The 22,082-nt window shown below is 32.6% G+C and overlaps 2 protein-coding genes and 1 long non-coding RNA gene across 7 annotated transcripts; 2 read left to right on the top strand and 1 right to left on the bottom strand.

Annotated features, from left to right (window-relative positions):
• The first annotated feature begins 2,895 nt into the window (after window positions 1-2,895).
• Window positions 2,896-5,761, top strand: LOC144572736 (reticulon-like protein B8). 4 transcript variants are annotated; one of them, XM_078322414.1, is made up of 6 exons: window positions 2,896-3,041; window positions 3,643-3,862; window positions 4,222-4,402; window positions 4,836-4,974; window positions 5,108-5,177; window positions 5,477-5,761. In XM_078322414.1, exons 2-6 carry the CDS (start codon window positions 3,643-3,645, stop codon window positions 5,644-5,646), a joined length of 780 nt encoding a protein of 259 aa, XP_078178540.1. In that variant the 5' UTR covers window positions 2,896-3,041; the 3' UTR covers window positions 5,647-5,761. The 4 variants fall into 4 exon arrangements, with proteins under 4 accessions (XP_078178540.1, XP_078178537.1, XP_078178539.1 ...); XM_078322411.1 differs by having other exon boundaries at window positions 2,897-3,041; window positions 3,625-3,862; XM_078322413.1 differs by having other exon boundaries at window positions 2,897-3,087; window positions 3,625-3,862.
• Window positions 3,694-4,840, bottom strand: LOC144572737 (uncharacterized). Its single transcript, XR_013517795.1, has 2 exons — window positions 4,670-4,840; window positions 3,694-3,902 (listed from the first exon to the last, which is right to left on the bottom strand). It is a non-coding gene; the product is annotated as an uncharacterized LOC144572737 (long non-coding RNA).
• Window positions 5,762-16,723: 10,962 nt separating the features above from the next.
• On the top strand, window positions 16,724-20,781 carry LOC144572271 (transcription factor PHYTOCHROME INTERACTING FACTOR-LIKE 13-like). Of its 2 annotated transcripts, none has more exons than XM_078321768.1 (9): window positions 16,724-16,845; window positions 17,404-17,489; window positions 17,601-18,192; window positions 18,317-18,421; window positions 18,509-18,574; window positions 18,966-19,031; window positions 19,332-19,616; window positions 20,048-20,177; window positions 20,537-20,781. In XM_078321768.1, exons 2-8 carry the CDS (start codon window positions 17,425-17,427, stop codon window positions 20,171-20,173), a joined length of 1,305 nt encoding a protein of 434 aa, XP_078177894.1. In that variant the 5' UTR covers window positions 16,724-16,845; window positions 17,404-17,424; the 3' UTR covers window positions 20,174-20,177; window positions 20,537-20,781. The 2 variants fall into 2 exon arrangements, with proteins under 2 accessions (XP_078177894.1, XP_078177895.1); XM_078321769.1 differs by having other exon boundaries at window positions 16,732-16,845; window positions 18,966-19,025.
• The last annotated feature ends 1,301 nt before the right edge of the window (window positions 20,782-22,082 follow it).

Below are 22,082 nucleotides of genomic sequence, written 5' to 3'. Positions count from 1 at the left end.
TTTTCGTTTTCAAAGTTCAAATTGTCGATCCGAACCGTTCAACAAAATATTTATACTAAAATATGCATGGAGATGAAATTTTATATTTTTTGGAATTTTTTTGCTATTTTTTAAGATAGGTACAAAATCACTGTTTTTGAACCGTTCAAAAAACAGTGATTTTCTACCCATCTTAAAAAATAGCTAAAAAAATTTCAAAAAATATAAAATTTCATCCCTAACAATATTTTAGTATGGATATCATGTTGAACGGTTCGGGTCGACAATTTAGACTTTGAATATGAAGAAAATGAAGATATAAAATATGAGGTATGATGAGGTATAAAAAAAATGAGGCGTTGGAACCCTCCTATCTCTCTCTCTCTCTCTCTCTCTCTCTCTCTCTCTCTATATATATATATATATATATATATATATATATATATTATTGTAGCTGACTGCTCTGTCCCTGGACTGTTTGGTTAAAAAAAAGAAGTTGACCGCCCCAACGCGGAACGGTTTGGCGGCCAGGTATTTAAAAAAAAAATAAAACATAGGATAGATTTGATATTTTCTTTTAGAATATTAATAAAAAAAATCGGAGTAGATTGCATTTTTAAAGTGGTCACCATTACATATTTACATTACTTGTATCTCCTTCCAAACTTTAGATTTGCAATTTAAAAGGGGAACTGCGAAAATAAACATTGAAGCCCAAATAGAACGCTTAAATTTTATAACCAATAAAAGGCCTACAGACTAAAGCTCTGTCAACCACACAACACCGATTAAAATTTTAAGAATGGTAAGAGGGCTTTGTGAATCTACCACTCCACACATAACGAATGGGCCACATATTTTCCTGTTAATTTAGTGTAAATTATATACAATTTCATAGCTAAGAAACCAGTTTAAACCAGATAATTCATTATAGTTAAGAAGCTCATATATATAGTTATTTCCGGCGGCAATGGCTCCAAGTAAAAATATATGTATAAGCTCATATTTTATATAGGCATAGTTTCGGATTTATTTTGTATAGGGTTATAAGTTGGTATGAAAAAGGGGACATGAAAACCTTTAAGATTGTATAATAAATAATTATAATCTTGGAATGTTCTTAGGAATGGATATAGATGCAAAAAGATATACAGATAAGTTTGGCTGCTACAGCTAGGGCTGGCAAAAAAATTCGAGGTTCGTGATTCAATTCGGGTTTGATTCGGGTTCGGTTCGGAATTAATTCAAATCAAACCCAAACCTAGCCTGGTTCGATCGAAATGGGTTCGATCATTTTTATGGTTCGAATCTCATAATAACATCGGCCGTCCATTTACCTGATGAAATTAAAATCCAAGATAGAGAGTCATAATTTAACTTAGCCGACACTCCATCGCTCTCAAATCTCAATAACCTAGTTCTCTCTCCACCTCTCCCTAACTCACTCTCCATCTAGCTCTAAAATCTAGCCGACGCTCTCGGCGACTGGCTGTCTCTCCGGCTGTCACTCCTCTCTCCGGCCTAGATGACTGTCTCTCCTCTCTCTTCGGTCGTCTCTCATAGTTTATACCAGGAAAGCCGTCTCTGATGTATTTTTCATGAACAATTTTTCAACTTAAAAACACTCATTTCATAGTTCATACCGGTAAAAGGAAGCCATGTGAATTGTCTGGCGAGAAAAAATTAATGTATAAACTACCGGTATAACTAGGACTGCTAAAAAATAATTTAGTTCATGATTCGATTCGGGTTCAATTCGAAAAATGTGTAGTTCGCAATTAATTCAATTCGAAATGGGTTCGGTTCGAAACGAATCAAACCAGGTACGGTTCAAAATTAATTCAAACTAAACTCAAACCTAAGATAAATTCGGTTCGGTTCGGTTCGGTTCGTTGCCACCCCTGCCTACCGCCACAAATTATTCTCTAAATTTGAAAATAGAGGTGTAAGGATTTTTTTTTTTTTTTTTTGACGAAATCTTGTATGTCAACGATAGGTGTAAAAATTATGTGGACCACTGTTTAACAAGATATAATCTTAGACTTGTCTTTTCTCTCCGTTTTGAAAAACACACTAATATTTTTAGTTAAAAAAAACAATTTTAAGATTATGCTTTTGCTTAAAATAAGATGGCTAGAATTGGCAAAATACATTACAAATTATGATTTTTTTTTATTTCATTTATTAATTGTTTAAATTGCAAATCTAAACAGTTTTAAAGGACTGGTTCAATATATTTTATTATTTGTCGGTTATGTAAGTATTTTTTATAACATATGATATTTTTATGTAAGTATTTGTCGGTTATGTAAGTATTTTATTTATTATCGTTATATATTTTTATTTTCCGAAACACAATTAAAATTAAGAATAGCGTTGGACAGTCGCTACTGTACTAATCCATTTTTATTTGATATAGCACAAAATTAACATTATAATATGTTTTATTTGTTATTTCCAACACTTTCGAATAATGTAAATTAAACCTCTTTTGACGTTCTGATTAATACTTTTTTTTACATTATTCAATCTAAAATACTAATTCGTTCGACATTATTCTTACGTGAATATTTCGTCGAACCAAAGGGTTCCAGGCAATAAATGCTATTTCTGTTTATGAACCAGGGTCCTGGGGTTGCATAACCTTGGTCTTTGTGCACCGTACGCGAGTATCACGAGGTACTAAGCTAAAACGAATGAGATGCTCTCGTGCCTCCGATTCCGAATCCATATCATCCCAGGTACCTGACTTAGGCAAATTACAAATAGACGGCCCATATTAATCCCAGCCGAGCCCAACTATGGAAAACATGGGTCTGTTACTCTGTTTCTTCCTGCCAAGTTTAAAGATTAATCCTAGCCGTTCGTTTGTAATTTGGTTGAGTCAGGTACCTTGGGGGATCCGAATTCGTGCCTCCCGGCCTCTTCTTCAGTGCATGTGACCGTTGCTGTACTCTTTTTCTCTCACTCTCTCTCCCTAAAACCCTCAAAAGAAAGATTCTCTCGCACTTTTGTGAAAATCCGACCTATATTCCCTAAATTACACTCGTCCCTGACTCCCTGTAAGTGCTACTCAGTATTTTCCTCTTTCTTTGCATCACTAACTTAGTATATTTCTAAATTTGAGAAAACTCGACCTTTTAGTGCCATGTCTTAGATCCCTAATTTGAATGAAAATGTAATTTTGAGCCTTTGTTTTATTTCTGACACAATGGTTGATCGGTTTCTTGATTTCTTTTGCTGGCCTGAACGTGCTCTTACAGTACAAAATTTCTAATTTTTCCGCTAGAGATTATTTGGCTTGCGTCTAGATTCTTTACTTTTGCTTTGATCTGTTTATCTTTTAGCCAGCATTTGTCTACCTTTTACCATTATCTCGAAACCAAGGATTAGAATCCTGAGAGGTACCCTAGGGTATCTGTACTGACTGGTACAGTACTAGTCACAAGACGTGCTAATTAAACAACTTCAATTTACGATCATTGATGCAACGGAGTTTTATTTTAATTAATTTTTCTTACCTATTTGCATAATTTTCCAAAATTTTGGAAAGTTGAATTTAAGAAAGATCAAGAAAACTGAAAAGGCACTAACAAAAGAAAAGAAAATTTTACATCAAGATATTAATATTATTCAAACATTTAGGATTGAATAGGTACCAAGATGTCGTTCAAGTTGAAAGGAGAGAAGCTGGAGCGGATTGAGAGCGCCACAGAAAACATTATAAATGCAATAGTAGACAAACTGTCTGACAAGGTCCCCAGACAAAAATCCTTCAAATTATTTGAAGAAAAGAACTCGACCTCAAATTCAGTCTCTACACAGATGAACAAACTCTTCGAACGCCAGAAGACAATTCATCAGATCCTCGGTGGAGGCAAATGTATTTCATCTTTCTTTCCTTCTCACCTTTTTGTCATATTCTAGGAGAGCATAGAGTACTCGGGTTATATACCAGTAAACTGGGTTTGGTTTGGGTTATACTGTTGTTGTGTTGCATGTTTGGGTGGTCATAAATGAATATCATGATTGATTTGTTTGACTTCCAATTGAAATTGATTTGCATAATCACTGTCTGTTGGCCTCAATTGGCCTTGATTAAGACAGCACTGAGTTAACAGTATAATGTGCTTTCTCATCTTTTCACCATCTTCTAATTACATAACCATTTTTTTATCAGTTCAATTGTACAAAATAAGTCAAATTTCTTGCTTTCATTAAAATTTACGATTTGCCATGCAGCTGCTGATGTGCTATTATGGAGGAATAAGAGAATTTCCTCCAGCGTTCTTGCTGGTGCCACTGCCGTGTGGGCACTTCTCGAGTGGCTTAACTACCATTTTCTCACTCTTCTCTGCCTCTCTCTTGTTTCTGGTATGCTCCTCCAGTTTGTATGGTCAAATGCTGCTAGGACATTCAAAAGGTACATTTTTTTTTCTATTTGTACTATACCTATTTGCATTTCACAAACATTACCCAATAACTTTCGGAAATAGCTCGAAAGGCACCGGCTAATAGATATTGGGTTTCAAATAACATTGTGTGTAGTTAGGAGCAAAAGTAATATCCATAATTCTCTTTCTGGGGGTTGCAGTCCTGAAAGGGAATAGGAACATTAAACCTGATATGACCCTAAAGTTGTACCAGTTGTTTGTACTTTATACTTGATATCAAAATTTCAGATACATACCTTCTCTTCAGACCTACTGACAAGCTCTTGGCATTGATAATGACAGAAGGCTGGAACAGCTTCTCTTCAGCTTCCCAATGAACAAATGCACTTCTGCAAAACAATGAAATGAAAGGCATGCCAAACAATTCATTTTCTAATTTAATTTTCTTTATTTTTTATATAGCTCATCTGAAGTGCCTCGAATGAAACTGCCTGACAAGCTATTTGTGGAGGCAGCAGTTTCAGCTGGTGAACAACTAAATCGATTTTTGGGGTTTATTCAGGATATTTCATGTGGGAGAAGCTTGAAGGATTTACTGATGGTACCTTTTCCTGCTATTTTTTTTATTTTGTTTAGTTTCTGCTTGGTCTGTTCTAATCAAATGAAAAGTAGTAACCTTATCATTTCATAACTCTTGATAAGCATGCAAGTTACAAAATGTGAACTATATGCAGGTTGTGGTTGGTTTGTGGGCAGCCTCTGTGATTGGTAGCTGGTGTAATTTTCTGACAGTTCTATATGTTGGTAATGATTTTTGTTTTCTAACCATGATTAACTATACATTTTATGTGCACTTCTGTAAGTTGTCAAAGTACCACAGTAATCTCTTAAGAACTTGCCCATTTCCTTCAAAAGTCTAATACCCTTCCCTCCCTTTTTGTCTCTACAAATGCACAAGGAAGATAACATGACTAACTTGGGTAATTTCTTAAGAAAATGTGATGATTTGGTGCTTTCCGACCTGACTATCCTACTTTCAATATTTTCAATACATCATTTATTTGTAATTTTAACATATCTAAGGAGCATTGTTTTGTCTGCAGGTTTTGTTAGTGCTCATGTACTACCTGTACTTTATGAAAGGTACGAAGATCAAGTGGACAATTCTTTCGGTAATTTAGTTGGCGTGCTTCAGAAAAAGTATCACAAACTTGATGTCTCTCTTAAGAAAATGCCTAAAAGAGGAAGCTTCAAGTCCAAGAAATTGGAGTAAAACCTGACATTTTTTTCTCTGTGGTTTTTGGAGAATTAGACGATCGAGATAATTTTGTGCGCTCAAATTGTAGATGGTATTCTCTGCCCTGAATAAAGCATCCTGGTTTTATCTTCTCTACCCTGTTTTTCTGCGTGAAATTTAATTGGAGGGATGAATTTTTCAAATTCCAGTAAAATGAACATAAACCAAATGAAACCATGTGAAGAAAGAGCAAATATTTCCTATAAAAAAGTTTTTAAAACATATATTGATAGATAAAAACAATAAAAGATGTCACTCTTTTTAAAGAACAAACGACTCCTGTTATATGTGCTCCATGAAACGAACGTGACAAACCATACAGTAAAATAGATACCCCTAATACCTACTCCACAACTACACTAAACCCCAATCCTACCAATAAGCTCTAAGCGTTCCTTTTAAATAGACCTTTATTCCCTATTTCATAGTACCATTTACATTAACTCAAACAAGTTAGACTTATCATGGACTGCAAATTCATGCTACCACTCCTCATCCTTTGCTCGTTAAATCTGGCTGAAGCGGCCCGGCATGTACCAGTCTCATCAAGTTTATATGCGGTACCACCTATATCTGAATTTGCATGGAACTCAGAGGCAACCGAATCCGGCAAATGGCTCCCGACTATTCCATTATTTCCTGTGCCAGGCGCAGCAGTAACTGAAGCACCTGCATTGCCTTTTGCATCACTGCTAGATGGGCTGAAACAAGCATTTAATTGGGCCATGATGACGTGGCCCAAATTATCTATGGGTGTAGACAACTGGGCTGAGATAAATGGAGAAAAAACTAATTAGAGTTCATTAATATGTTGTTTTTTTTATTCCTGTCTTGACAAGTACTTGTACGTGGTTTAGTAAATGGGAAAAGGTGTTACAGGGAAGAAATTATTAGTAGGAATTGACGTCTGTAACTGTCTTTTGTTATACTGTGTGCTTGAAGTTCTTTTCTGGGGGAATAGAATAACCGGTTAGATGATATCATATAATATTTTTTTTTTATCTTGTACTTGGGATTAAATCCAGGGGCGGAAGATGATACAATCAAAATGGTACTAAGCACCCCAATAAATTAAACATTTGTAATTTTGTCCATTGAATTTTATAATTTTTATATGTATTAATACTTTCAGCCTCCTCCTAATACTACATTTTATATTCTAGCCCCTCCCATGTTAATTTTTTTTAGTTCCACCCCTGATTAAATCGAAGCAGCAAATTAAGCTGAATCCAGTTAGAACATAAGATTCAAAACATCTTTATGAATATTATTCAGCATATAAAGTTCAGGTTGCCAATAGAAAAAAAAAATGTTTATTATTGGGATATCCATCTGAACTTATAAAATTAAGTTGTCAATTTTCTAATCAAAACATAAAAATAGTTTATAAAGGTTGTCAATTTGGAACACATCGAATGATGGAAGTCTTACTTTTATCCCTTTTCTACATTTAATTTATTATAATTCTTTTACTGTGCAGTAACTATTATAACGATCATTCAGATTTTTTACTTCAAATGCTCTTGCTCAGCTATAGGACCACATTGTGAAGCGAGTGCACTTGGAGTCTCGGATGCATGAAACACACATGTAATTACAAAATTGTGAAACACATGCTTGTCTTTCACTAGCAGGTTCGTTTCATAGATGCCTCATCAGATCTTGAAACAATGTTAATTTCTGCCTCAGAATCCGGCAGCCTTTTGAGCTCCAACGGTGGAATACTGTCCAGACTCCAGACACAGGACTTTGGGAAGCAGATCACCTGCCCCCTCAATCATTGCGGGGTGGGGACGGATTTAGGGTTTAGAGGTTTAGAATTTAGGGTTTAGGGTTTAGGGGGTCCACCAACAGTGACTCTGAGGGCAGACGATTCAATCCCCAGGACTTTGACCTGGTACGCTAATTAATATAGGGTGATGCAATGATTTTTTTTTTTCTTCCTTTTTTTAAAAAAAATAAGACGAGTAAAGTTTTTGTGTGTTATGTTTTTGGAGAGCACAAACTTCAAAAATATATTGAATTGGTTTTAAATAATAAATATAGGCGGTTAAAATTAATATACTTTACAATGGGTGAATGTATATGTAAAATTTAGAAATTTTAGAATTCATTTAGTACAAAATTTAACGGTAAAAAAACGATAAAAAATAAATGCATAAAATAATTTAAAATAACTTATAGAGACTTCATTGTTTTGGTTCCTTAACTTTGTACTAAATGAATGTTAATTTTTTTAAATTTTACAAATACATACATCACTCATAAGAAGATATTGGTTTCAATTATTTAAATTTGTCATTTAAAGTCAATCCAATAAATTTTAAAATTGTACTCACCAATTTTTTCTATTAAGCACAACAAACACTACCTTTTTCTTCAAATAAGATCTCCTTAAATTTTTATGCTTTTTTTTTATTACAGAAGTCAAGTGCACATCTTGTTTAGAGAAAGACAAACACATCATTGCCAGTGACTGAGACACGTCATCACTAACGACAATTTTGTGGATGAACAGTATTTCTTCCTAAAATTTTGCATTTGCATCATGCTTGGATATAATATAAAATATAATTGAATTTCCTACGTAATATTCTGAAACCTCAAATTACATATTTTTCCTAAAACAATATATATATTTAACATTTCCGAAACTTAGAAATTACATTTTTTTTCTCCACAACATAAAAGAATTCCAATTTAGTATTTGAGAATGATAAAATTGTAAATGTCCGCTCATATCGTATATCTTGTTTATCTTATATTTATTCATTTTTCTACTTCATCATCCAACACAATTAGATGAGAGAGAGAGAGCGAAAGAGATCGTGAGGGGCATATTTTTTTATTTAGAATTTTGGTAAAAAGATAATCTAATAAAAGAGTTCTGTTTTACAAGTATCTATATATGATATTTGTAATTTTATAAGGAGAAAATAAGTAATTTGAGATTTTAGAAGTTTGAAAATGAGTGTTTAAGCTTCAGAAAATTATTTATGCTATTTTGCAATTTTGAAACTGTAAACATGTAAATATGGAGTTCGATAATGATACAAATGAGAGTTTTTGTGTGTTTACAATTACAAATAGGATTCTTAAAGAAAATGTTTTTTAATAGAAGAATTTTTTTTATAGAAAGATAAAAAAAAAATGAAAAACTTTAGGAGGACTTTGGTACTTTGATTAGCATGTTCGACTCACTTTTTTTTTATTAGAGATGTAAATAGGTACAATATACATTAGATAGAGACATTTTCATATCTATATTCAATATAATATTAGTCGAGTAGAACTAAGGTGTTCCTAAGTTCACCAAATTCTTTTGTGAACTCAATTCTAAATCCTATCAGATTGGCTTCAAACGACGAATCTAAAGTATTGAAATCCTTTTACCTTACAAGTGAAGCATCTACATGCAAAAAATTTAAAATTTTGAAATTAATTTTGTATAGAGTCAAGTGGTCAAAAGACGTCTAGAAATAAATACATTAAAATTAATTTATAAACCTTCTAATTTTGACCACTTGACTCTATACTAAATTAATTCGAAACTTTAAAATTTTCACAGATAAACGCATCACTCGTAAATTAATTTAGTATAGAATCAAGTGGTCAAAATTAGAAGGTTTATAAATTAATTTTAATGTATTTATTTTTTAGACGCCTTTTGACCACTTGACTCTATACAAAATTATTTTTAATTTTTAATTTTTTTGCATGTAGAAGCATCATTCGTAAGGTAAAATGATTTCAACGGTTTGAACTCGTTGTTTAAAACCAATCTGATAGGCTTTAGAGTTGAGTTCACAAAGAGACTTGGTAAACTTAGGAACACCCTTATTCTACTCATATTAGTCTTACTCATATCCTATCTTAATTTACTCATTAAATATTTAGTTACTAATATCCTACCCTTATCCAATGAAATCGCAGATAACGAAATGAATAACAATAATTATCAAATAAATTAATTACGTATATAATTTAACTAAAAATATAACAAGTAAATATAAATTTTAAATACACCATGCACCTAATAATACATAATATAAAAAAAAATTATAATTTTTATCTCATTTATAATTTTTATACCATTATTTTAAAAGATATAAATTATTAATTAAATTAAATTATATAAAATATTGTATAAATCAATTATCATAATTACAGATTGAAAAACTATATAAAATATTGAATAATTACATTTTATCATAAATTATTAAATGTAAAATTATATAAAATATAAATATAAAATCAATCTTATAATAATATTATTATGTAGTTATATGTGCAACTATCATATATAATTTTGTATACATTAATTATTAGAAGTAACGTATACGAAATAGTTCTTATCTATACTCCTATCTGATAAGCTAACAAAAAAAATTATCCGATAAATTAACAAAAAAAAAAATCTTAACTATATTTGTTTTATTGAATATATTACAAATCAGATAAACAAATAAAAAAAATATCATTGGCACTCCCTACTTATTTGGTAACTCAAGCTAGTCTTGTATCTCCATATAGTCTGGGACGAATTCATAAAAGTTTAGAGATAGGCAAATACATATTTCTGAATTTGATAATTTTTTTGGTACATTTTCGCTCGTGTGCATACCTCTAATCCCGACATTTTTTAATTTTATCCTTTTTCTAATATATTTTAATAAAAAATAATCAAAATTTTGGAAATTTTTAAAAATACCGAAGTCGTAAGAAAATCCTGTAATTGAGATTTTTTTTAATTTTTTAATTTATTTTTTGTTGGAACTCGAAATTAAGGTCCCAAGTCATTCCTGCGACTTGGGATTTAATTTTTTTTTTGCAATATAAAAACCCCGTTGCACTATATCTCTTTGAATTAAAAAAAAAATTATCGTGTAAATGACATATATTGAACAATTATAGATAATTTTAATGATATTTGAATAAAAAACGAAACCATAATCTATTAAAAAATAAGCAAACACACATAATAAATAGTAAATACATTTTAAAATATTTATATGGATAATTCTTGAATAATTTCTTAGGCTTTTGAAAAAAAATTAATACCAGTTGTGGCTAATCTGTATGGGTGTGTTATTAATATTTTTGACATCATCGATGTTTTGGCAATAATAAAGTTATAGCCGTTTAGAAAGCATGGGTGCGTCATCGATGTTTTGGTAATGAAACATCGATGCGCACTTCTGCCGTCGTTAAGCCGGGCATAAAGCATCGGTGCATTATTGATGTTTTGCTCGGAAGCATTGTTTTTTTTTTTTTTTTAAAACAACTTTAAACAGTCATAACTTTGACTAGGGAAGTCGGATTTGCGCGTATGACCACAATTCAGAAGGGGGGGGGGGGGGGGGGGGTGGGGGTGGCGAGACGGATCCAAATTTCTCCAGGAGGGGACCCTTGGGCATTCGAAGCTTCAGAATTGCAAAAAAATATCGTTTAGTGCCTCAAAAATTCAGTTTAAGTTTTTTGTTTAGTCAAAAATTCAACGGTAGACAATCGGTATTTTGTTTAGTGAAAAGCCCAAAAAATTATTCAAGAATTATCCATATAATTATTTAAAATATATTTACTATTTATTGTGTGCGTTTGCTTATTTTTTTAATGAATTATGGTTTCATTTATTATTCAAAGATCATTAAAATTATCTATGATTGTTCAATATATGTCATTTACACGATAATTTTTTTTTTCAAAATTCAAAGAGATATAGTGCAACGGGGTTTTTATAGTGCAAAAAAATAATTAAAAATTAAATCTCAAACCGCAAGAATTATCTATGATTGTTCAATATATGTCCTAACATGATAATTTTTTTAGCAAAATTCAAAGAGATATAGTGCAACGGGATTTTTATAGTGAAAAACAAATAAAAAAAAAATTAAATCCCAAGTCGCAGGAATTTCCTGCGACTTGAGACCTTAATTAATTTCGAGTCCCAGCAAAGAAAAAAAAATAGTAGCAGGAAAAAAAAAATTCAAAATCTTAATTATTTTTATTAAAATATATTAGAAAAAGGGTAAAAATAAAAATGTCGGGAATCCAACATAATATATAATCTTGATAAAAAAAAAATCAAATAAGACAGTTCGATAAATTAATAAATTTAAAACCAATTAATTAGCTATTTCGATTAAACAGAAATTCTAAATCAACCCGACATGCAGCATCAACGATTCGTCGTCCTTCCAAACCAATAGAACTCCCAATTCTCCCAAAGTCCGAAATTTCTAGAAGTATATTATCACATATTTCAGGTGAGAGAACGGAGACAGATGTTGTCAAATATCAGACAGAGCAGGTAAGAGGCCGCCTTCTAGCCCGGTTTCACTATAACGCACCCATCAATTGCATTATTATGCAACTCTCAGACGCGGATGCATTCAGAGTGTAAAAAATATACATATATTTGCCACGTCAACAATTTTGTCAAATATTCCTCAAACAGTTCCAACCCATTTTTACGATTTATTTCAATTATAATTTGTAAGATTTATCTAATATTTATAATATTTTATTTTTCATATCTTTAAATGAATTTTGCAAACCAATTGTAATTGCCGAACTAAATTTTCAATAACATTTCAACGGTACATAAGCACACTACATTTTCAAAATTATATTGATTCAAAATATATATAGAATTTTCTTAAAATTATGAGACGTACAAATTTAATTATATTATGTGATCGGATCGGATTTTTCGTTATTTTCCCTTTTCCTTTTATTTTTCAATTTTTTTTATAAAAATCTGACACTTCTGGTGTCCTATATATAAAATCTAAGATTAACTTCTACATTTCTCCTAAAAAAATTATTTGAGTCGAGTTGGTCCATCGAACTTGAGGTATTACTTTTGGGAACCGAATCGTCTGCCCCTAGAGTCACTGCAGAGTGGGTCCCCATATAATCCTAAACCCTTTAACAGTAACCGAGCTCACCCCGCAGTGACTCTGGGAGCAGGAATTTTCTGCACCCCAGGGGGCAGGAGATCTGGTTCCTTACTTTTACTGTTTTACACCCCAACTATTACTTCATGCAACAGTGCAGGGACTGACCGGTTCCCGCTATTTGGTACACTGCAACATAAAGCAATTAGTTTGGTTTGCTGAGCTTGTATTTCTGAGCTCCACCAAGAATCTAGACCGAGCAAAAGATAGAGGCCACAAAGGTACAAAGGATCTTTTTCGTGGTCAGAATTGCACACTTTCTGGAGGGAAAAAAAAAAAGCATTATATAAAAGAATATCCATACAATTGAGGGGGAAATTGGATAACGACCAGAAAATATTCTATCTTGGCCAATTGCTTGCTCTTAAGTGATTTACTCGGTAACTGATTAAAATTTTTTTTGAGAAAAGGTTCATTGAATAGGGAAGAATGATTGGTTCAAGCTTTTAAATATCAACACATCTTCAAACAAATTGAATATTTAGCATTTAGATTCCTCAATGTAATGGCTTGATATATGATTTTTTTTTTTTTAATATAGGAAGTGTTTTTCTTGTGGGCCCAATTATTTGATTAACGATATCACTTGAATATTCTTCTTCAATTGTTACTCATAATCATATTTTGTAGTTTCGCAAAGGAATAAAATAAAATAAAATGAAATAAGATTCAATTATTGTGGAGACAAGTACCACAGGTTTTTAATCCCAAAGACAGAGAACAGGAGATTGTGCTCCTGGAAAGTTACTTAAAGTAGTAAATTCTCAATCACACAGAAAGTGTAAATAAACATCTCACGACGCAAAAAGCACAGCATCCTTATAAGATACGACAATGATGTCATTTATGTCCTTACCGCCTGATCCTATCTCCAAATATTCCTTCTCTATGGTCTTATTTTAGGAGACACTATGTGTAACAGTTAATAGTCGTATGGTATGTAAGTGAAGTAAACAGTGCTACAACTTTGTTTGCCTAGCGATATACACAATAGGTCGTCAACCACACCAAAGTAAGCGCCTTATCTCCTACCATCTCAATACTCTATTTTTACTGATATTGCAATCTCTGGAATTCTTGGTTTTTTTAACCTGGAATTCATGTAATTTATATTGGCAGAATTACTATATAAAAATTTAGGAACATTTCAGATTTTAACTTTGAAATTCTTTTAAGAAGTACGGTAGTCCTTGAATTTTAATTTTTATGAATTGATACTTGAGATTTTCCAAAGGAAAAAAAAAAAAATTTTAATTATTCAAAGATTAATTTAATTCGAATGAGGGATAGTTCTGACCTGATTTTAATCAAAGTTAGTGAATCAACCATGTATTGATCGGAGTGTAGATTCAAAGAGATATTTTTGTGTATGTAGTCATGACCTTAGTAAAAGGGTTATAAGTATTCGCGGAGCTAAGGTAGATTAAGGGTAGGCAAGTGTCTATCTTTGGATTCAAAATTTTTTTTACGTTCAGTGGTATTTTATACTTGTGTTTACTCCTGGACAGAAACAATGTCTATGCCTAGATCTAATTCACTGCCAAGTAGAAAAAAATTACGCAAAAAAGAAAGTCAGTGCAGATTGATTCGCATAAAAGAATTAAAGAAAAAAGACGCGGTCCAGTTTGCTACTTCACTCAAAAGAATAGCTAATTCACCAAGAGAGAAAAAAAAGATCTGCTACTAAGGATCTAACTATATATCATGTCGCAACTAGTTATGTTATGACTTCAATCACATGACGTGCCGTGACTAAATTTGGAAGGATGATCACAACACACTAGTCAAGCCATGACCAAGGCATGATGTGACTATACGTGACGTATCCAAATGTGACTGGTCACGTTTGATCATGTTTTAACTATTATTTTTCATAATTTAGGTTAGTTTATTCGAGATTCATCATTTGATCAAGATCTAACAATTCTAATTACACGTGACTCACATGACCATGTGCTATGCCGTGACCAAATTTTTCGCGTGACAAGTTGTGTCGGTATCAAATTCTCAAAAGATGATCACGTCATGTGAATGGTCACAACACATGTCCGACACACGTGTTATGTCCATGCCGTGATGGAACCGTGTTGTGCTATGACTGAACTGTGTCGTGTTGTGATGTATCTGGTCACGTTGTGAGTTTTTTAGATCTTTATTTGTTTTTCTGCTCTAATTCATTAGGAGAAAAAAAATGCACTCTTATTAGTATTTGTTCCCACCTTTGACTGGAATCCTGGATCTGCCGCTAATTATAAGGAAGGATGTAAATGTACACTTCTTTTGAATACCGACTTCCTTATAACCCTTTATAGTTGAAGTAGTCGGGTGCCCCCATTAGTGAGGCAAGAGAACACGATATTCATTTGTAGATCTAAAGATCCCTAAGTTTTCTAAATTTGTTCCAATAAACGGCTTTTTTCTTTCAGATCTTAGCCCATAAGTGTAAATGCATGTACCATAATCGTAATTAGTCAACTCTCGATGTCTAACTGCCTAGTGTGGCCATCACCGAAGAGAACGGGCTTCAAATCATCAAATTAGATAGCAATATATGATAAAATATAGAAAAAAAAATTATATCAAGTGCAAAAGATGTACTCAAACAACTTAGAAATTAACTAAACTTCATAAAGAATTCAAGTTTACGGCCATAATCCTAGTAAAGTGTTGTTTAGCCTCTCATCGGCAAATTAACAATGAAAGTAGAAAATACATTATAAGAGAGCTAAAATGAATACACCTAGAGAGTCTCCCTTAGTCTCTGTTGCGTTATTTTTGCTCTTGAGTAATTTCCTGTATATATATCTGCCTTAAACTGATCACACTGTTGAGAGATACATAAATTCCTAAGTTTAAGTCTTAAATAAATCTTAATATTGTAGAGATGGGTCTCTATTCTTCTAGCACGTTCCTGAATATTATGAAGAAGTTATGTAGCATGCATGGAGATCAAGAAATAACTGAATCGATAATTGCTTCATCTTTTGAAAATTCAAGCATACGGGTTGGATTTTCTACCCGCATGGAACTCCTGACATCCCTAAGCCACATGCAGCGTCCAATTTCGTCTAAAAGACCTTCCATTTCTTCAAATCTATACAAATACGCAAAATATATAAAAGTAACATATTTTTTTATCCAAAAATCCTAATCTACACAAAATTTATGATCATTTTCTAAGTCAAAATCTAGCCTTTTACGTATAATTTTGAATCCTAAGAGGATGTCATAAACGACATTATAATTTCACAATCATAAATTGTATTTTCAATTATTTTCTATTTTCTTATTACTTGTATCTTGTACATAAAACTTTGTTTCCTTTTCTTTGATTGATAATCGCCTATTTTTTTTTTCAGAAAATACAAAAATAAAGGATTAATATTATCTCATTAAGAAAGGAGTATTACTATACATTGACAAGTGTTGTGCAATATATTACTCTGCTTTCGTGATCACAAATTGAGATTAGACTTTTTAATCTAATTTCACCCATTTTTTTCTATTCCAATAGCATCTTTATCATTGAAATTGTCAAAAAAAAAATATTGTTTTTACCACATTTATAATTTTAGTAACGATTTATAATTAATATTATATCACCTCTATGGCTCTATTCCTACAATTTAAATTGTTGAACCCACTAGTGTGGCAAAGAAGACAGTCTTTGTAATTACAAAGATAGGCATGCTCTTGTTGTTTATAAACCAATGAAAATGTTTATGTGACCTTTACACAAATTTTGTTTTAAAAAATATTTTTGTAAACAAAATTGTTAATTAAATAAGAGTACTGAATTAACGAGTGGTTCACATTTCTATAAACTAAACTGCATGCACTAATTATTTAATTAAGAAAGAATATTGGTTCGTGCTTCATTTGACTTTGTAACTTGTGGTGGGGAAGTGTCATTTTTGTATTTAGAGTTGTGGTAAATAACAAGCTACTTTTTTTCCACACTTGATAGAATGAAGGTCAACAGAATATTTCACGAGTGTGTAATTTGAGAGATTGCAGAGAGGATTCCACTCTATCTTCTGATCTTCTCCAACTCGATGCTACTGTGGTTAAAACTGGCGGTTCTTGTCAATTCTAGCGCAACTAATTTGTCCAATCAGTTTCTTGGAGCTTGAGAAAGAAAGAGAGAGGAGAGAGAACGAGAAAAGATAGAAAAGTAGCCAACTTAGGTAGGGTTTCGCCATTCAAAAAGAGCTAGGTAGGGTTTCCTTGTTCTCCTTTTGTTTGGTTATTTTGCTTACCATAAGCGTCAATTGATTCTCTTTTGTGGGTTTTTGGTTGCGCATATGTTGATCATGAATTTCTGGCTCACAGTATCAATTTAATGTTTATTTCTTTTCAAAGTGCATTTTCTCGCAATGAAGCATTTTAATAAACTATGAAATTTATGCCCAATTTCTCCTGATTTCTGCTCTCATTTCGCTTTGCATCCTTTGCAAGAATTTGATTGTCTAATTCCAAGAGAGAAACTAGAAGAAAAAAAATATTGCATTAGACCTTGTGGGGCTCTTCTTTGTTGATTTTTAAAATAACTTGAAGTTTAGTTTTATAATGGGTCTTTGCCTCCGTATTCTCCTTTTAGTAAAGAATCAAAGCCTCAAATTGTTTCTCTTGATTATAATAATCAATATACTTATATACTAAATTGACATAGCTAAAGTGTCGACATCAAATTTTTTTAGTATATATATATATTTTTTTTTTCTTTTTGATCTTAATACTGTTCTTATTTTGTTATTGTACTCTGTTTTTTCAGGTTATGTTAACTAGATAAGAGATGAACCATTTTGTCCCAAATTGGGATATGAGCACCACCGCTTCAAACCAAAAGAAGCCAATCAGGTGAAAATATTACCATTTATTCAATACAAATCTTTTTCTCTGCCTTTTGTTTTGCATATCAACTCCTTAATTATCTCATTCCTTTAATTTCTTCATTTTTTTATTCTATAGTGGTGATAACGAGCTTATAGAACTTTTATGGCAAAACGGTCATGTCGTCATGCAAAGCCAGACAAACAGGAAGCCACTGGTACAGTCTAGTGATCCAAGACAAATTACAAATAAGCTTGAAGGTACACAAAAATTAATCAATTCAACAGTTGAAGAAGATGAGACTGCGTCGTGGTTTCCGTACACAATTGATGAATCATTTGAAAAAGATTTCTTCTCTGAGTTCTTCACTGAATTACCAACAAATGCATGCAACTCGAGTTGCACACCTGACAAATTGAACAAGGATTTATTAATGCCTCCTCCTAAATCAAGTCACGGGATCACACGGATGTCAAAGCAGCAGAGGTCAGATCAGGTGGACAGAGGGGATGGTTCATATGCAACAATTGGCTCCAGCATTTGCGGAAGTAATGTCGATGTGAAGGGAGACTTGCTAGGCGAAAAGTTGCATGCAAGTGGGCTTGATGCAACTGTAAGTTACAACTCATCGGGGTGCAGTTACGGGAGAACAGGGCAGGAAAGCACAGGAACTTTAAGCAATAAGAGAAAAGATAGGGATTTGGAGGAGTCTGCTAGTCTTCATGGTGAGGTAAACAAAACTTGGAAAATTGTTTCATTTTAGCTCTGTTTTTGGGCAATATTTTTTTCTATTAAATTGCCCACTACCCCATCTGTCACTAATAAAGTGTGTTTTAAAATAATTTACAAAATAGGCACATGATATGGATAATGAATCTATTGGGGCAAGTAAGCCCGGTCAGCGGCCTGCGACAACTCGCAGAAGTCGGGCAGCTGAAGTTCACAATCTCTCTGAGAGGGTAACATGTATTTACTTGTTGTTAAATTTTGTCTATGACACAAATTAAGTTGCCAATTGTGATAAAGTTCCTTTTCCTCTTGTGTAGAGAAGAAGAGATCGGATTAACGAGAAGATGAAGGCATTGCAAGAGCTCATACCTCATTGCAACAAGGTTAGTCATTATTTGAAAAATTAACTTGCCATGACTATTCAACAAAATGGGAATCCCAAATACTATTGTAAGATATGAAATATTAAATGCACCCTCATTTCCTAGGTATTATGGAATTGGAATTGGGCATTTTTTTAAGAATTATTAGCCATTTTTTGTAGGCCATGATACATTTTTTCCAAACAATGTAAACCCATTAATCATTTAGAAAACTACAAATTAACATGGCGTCAAAGGTGGTCTGAAGCCTATTAAGCACTTAATACACAGGGGATCTTTAAACTTAAATGGTGTCAACATATCCTTCATATGTCTATTAATTAGTCTATATATTCCTACCTTTATGCCCCTTTTAAATTATAGATTAACACCTCTTTTCGAACATTTTCAGACAGATAAAGCATCCATGTTGGACGAGGCGATAGAATACTTGAAGTCGCTTCAACTTCAAGTTCAGGTTCTTTTTGTGTCATATATATCATGTTTGCTTACCATTGTCAAGTATAAAGTGACAAGAACAACAAATCACTATTAAGATAAGATAAAAAGGTATAATATTCAAAGTCTTAGCTCAAGTTGTCATAGAAACCGACTAATTAACAATAATAAGAAACACTTCCATTAAAATAACTGTTTAGTCTCTCTCATTATTCCATGATTGGCAAACAATAACTTTTGTATGACCCGTATCTGTTAAATGTAATAATAGAAAAGCGCTTATGTTGAAAATTTTTCTTTGCAAAATTTCAAATTTCAGATGATGTGGATGGGTGGTGGTATGGGGCCGATGATGTTTCCCACGGTACACCACTATATGTCCCGCATGGGATTAGGCATGACTTCAACCATGCCTCATGTACCACCAGTACACACCTCGTTACCAATGTCTAGGCTACCTTTCATGAACCAATCTGTTGCCTCTGTTTCTCCAGCAGTCAACCAGGCGCCTCTTTATGCATCGCCTACCCTGGCTGCACCAGGTTTTGCAAATCAAATGCCAAGTATGTTGGGACTCAATCCGATGCAACTTCCCCATTCTCAGGTCGACTTTCTCTCTAATTACATAGCACCGATATTCTACCAAACACTTGGTACCAGAAGCACCATTATCGTACTTCAAGGTTGCTGTAAATGAACTTAGTTGTATAGTTGGTCTGTTGGCTAAGGCACAAGCAGTCAAGCAGCCATTTAAGAACTCATAAATTTCCACTTGGCAGCCTCTGCCAATTTCAAAAAAAGAACTCTTAAATTTTGAATAGCCCCTATAAACATCTCAATTATTGGAAGCGTATTGAGTGTATAGTGCTGATCCCATGGCAAATCAAAAAAGAGAGGGAGAAATGAGATATCTATAGTTACACATATATATTGGACTAGATAACTCCATATTAGCACAGTAAACAGATAAAAAAATTGAAACTAAAAACAGAATAGAATTGTATGGGTATTGAATTGAAATAATTTTCTGTGCAGGGTATGAGTTTTTATCCATATGGGGCTCAGATGGTGCATCCTAATCATGCATCTATCCCACCTACTGGTACAGTACCACCTTCTAGTAGTGTTTGTCCTTCGGAAAGTCGACAAATTAACAAATGATCAGGTAATTAATGGATCATTTGACCATTGACCCAATTAATATAAACACTAGAAACGTGTATTGTGTAAAGAGTTTCAATTTAAGAAATATATATCCTTGCTTGATTCTCAACAAGATAATAAATCCAAGTAAATCAGAATGTCAGAATCTATCACCATCCAACATAAGTTTGTCATTTGACAAATTCCATTATGTCAATTCTATCACCAAATGTCATATTCATGGTTTAATCAACATGCATCTATAATACTTCAGCATCATATGCTGATAAGGTCCATGATTGTCTGTTGTTCTACAAATATCTCATTTTTATCTAAATATTTTTGAATCTCATGTTGTACTTATCTCTATGATTTTGACAGGTTTAACCCGAGAAAAGTGATGTAGTTTTGCAGTAGCTCTCAAAGTGTATTAAATTTTGGAGTGTTCAAACTGGTAGTGTTTCTGGTTTTTTTCATAAACAGTACTCTGTTAGCACCTGCAGCCAGGATTTCATGGTCCTTTCACCTCTCTCCCCTTCTTATTTTTTTTGTTTTTAATGTTAACAATTGAATCTCATCTAGCCTTGTCAATATAATCTAATGAAAAATTATAGTACCTTTTAAAACTCTTCTTCATTAATTTACCATTTGTAATAATATTAATTTCATGACCTTTTTAAACTAATATGTTCTAATTTTTTTTTTTAAATAAACCCTCCCCAATGATTGATTTGTATGACGTCACCTCTAAGGACCACGTCTAGTACTTTTTATTTAATTTTGTAGTTTTTAACGAAGTTTGTTTATTTTTTCCTTCTTCTTTTTTGGTTGTGTATATACTATGTAAAATTACTATATAAAGGAAGGAACGCCTAAGATTGAAAAATTTAAACGACACAGGTGTCACCATTATTAGCTTCCTGTGATTTGTTAAAAATGTCTGCTGTTGGGTGACCATGCACGAGGAATCACAGATTCGAGACCTCGTTTCCATATCTTTTTTTTTCTCAATTTTGGGAAGTATATTATAATAAAAGAAACTAGGTCCCATGCACAGGGAATTAAATATGAGTGATACTATCGTTTGATGCGTGAGAAAATAAAATATATGCCGAAAACCCGATAACAGTTCATATTATCATTGATTAATTCTTAAAATTTTAGCTTCCTACATCTTTGAGTTTGATATGTGATATATTTATTTCGGTTATCATCTTGATGTTTGGCTTTGTGGAACAGATTAATTTTCTATTTGTTTTTTGTTTTGAGAAAAAGATGAAGTCTGAGCTCCAAAGTTCATTTAATAGAATTTAATGATTACACAGGAGCAATCACAATATTGAAAAGGATAGAAAAATAAGTAACTAGGAAAGAAAGGAGAAAATGGGGAAAAATTTAAAGGGAAATTGAGAAAGTTGGAGGTTAAAATTTTCTAAATTTTAATATTTACAGAAGATTATCCAGCTGGGTTTCGAACATGTTACCTCTCACACGGGGGAGTTGTCCTTTGCCAACTTTTTTTTTACCACACAACGAGCGAGTTTCTTGATATTCAATCTATTTAACGATCATGATTATCACCATAAAAACTCATTAAAATTTCTGTGTAGGAGCTTGTATGTTCGAAATTCAGTGTTGTTATTAAAGGTGTTCTAAAATTTTTTTTTTTGAAGGTTGCAGGCTGAGAGTCCACCAACAATTTGTATTAATAAGAAAATTATTTACAAGCCAGAAAGTCTGGATCTACTAAAGTTACATCCTCAATCATAAATTAAATAAAACACTAAGTAGTGCACAGTAAACCCTATCATGATTCCCTCTTTGCTCCCTCGACACTTTGACTATATGAACCTCAACACGCTTGATGCCATAGTAGAATTTCCAAAGTCGTGTCATTTATTAAATTTTCCACCGTCCTGTTTTGTCG

This window comes from Carex rostrata, chromosome 20, assembly GCF_964058835.1.
Source record: "Carex rostrata chromosome 20, lpCarRost1.2, whole genome shotgun sequence".
Lineage (NCBI taxonomy): Eukaryota > Viridiplantae > Streptophyta > Magnoliopsida > Poales > Cyperaceae > Carex > Carex rostrata.
Note: the sequence above shows the minus strand (reverse complement) of the source record. Positions and strands in the feature narration are given on the sequence as shown.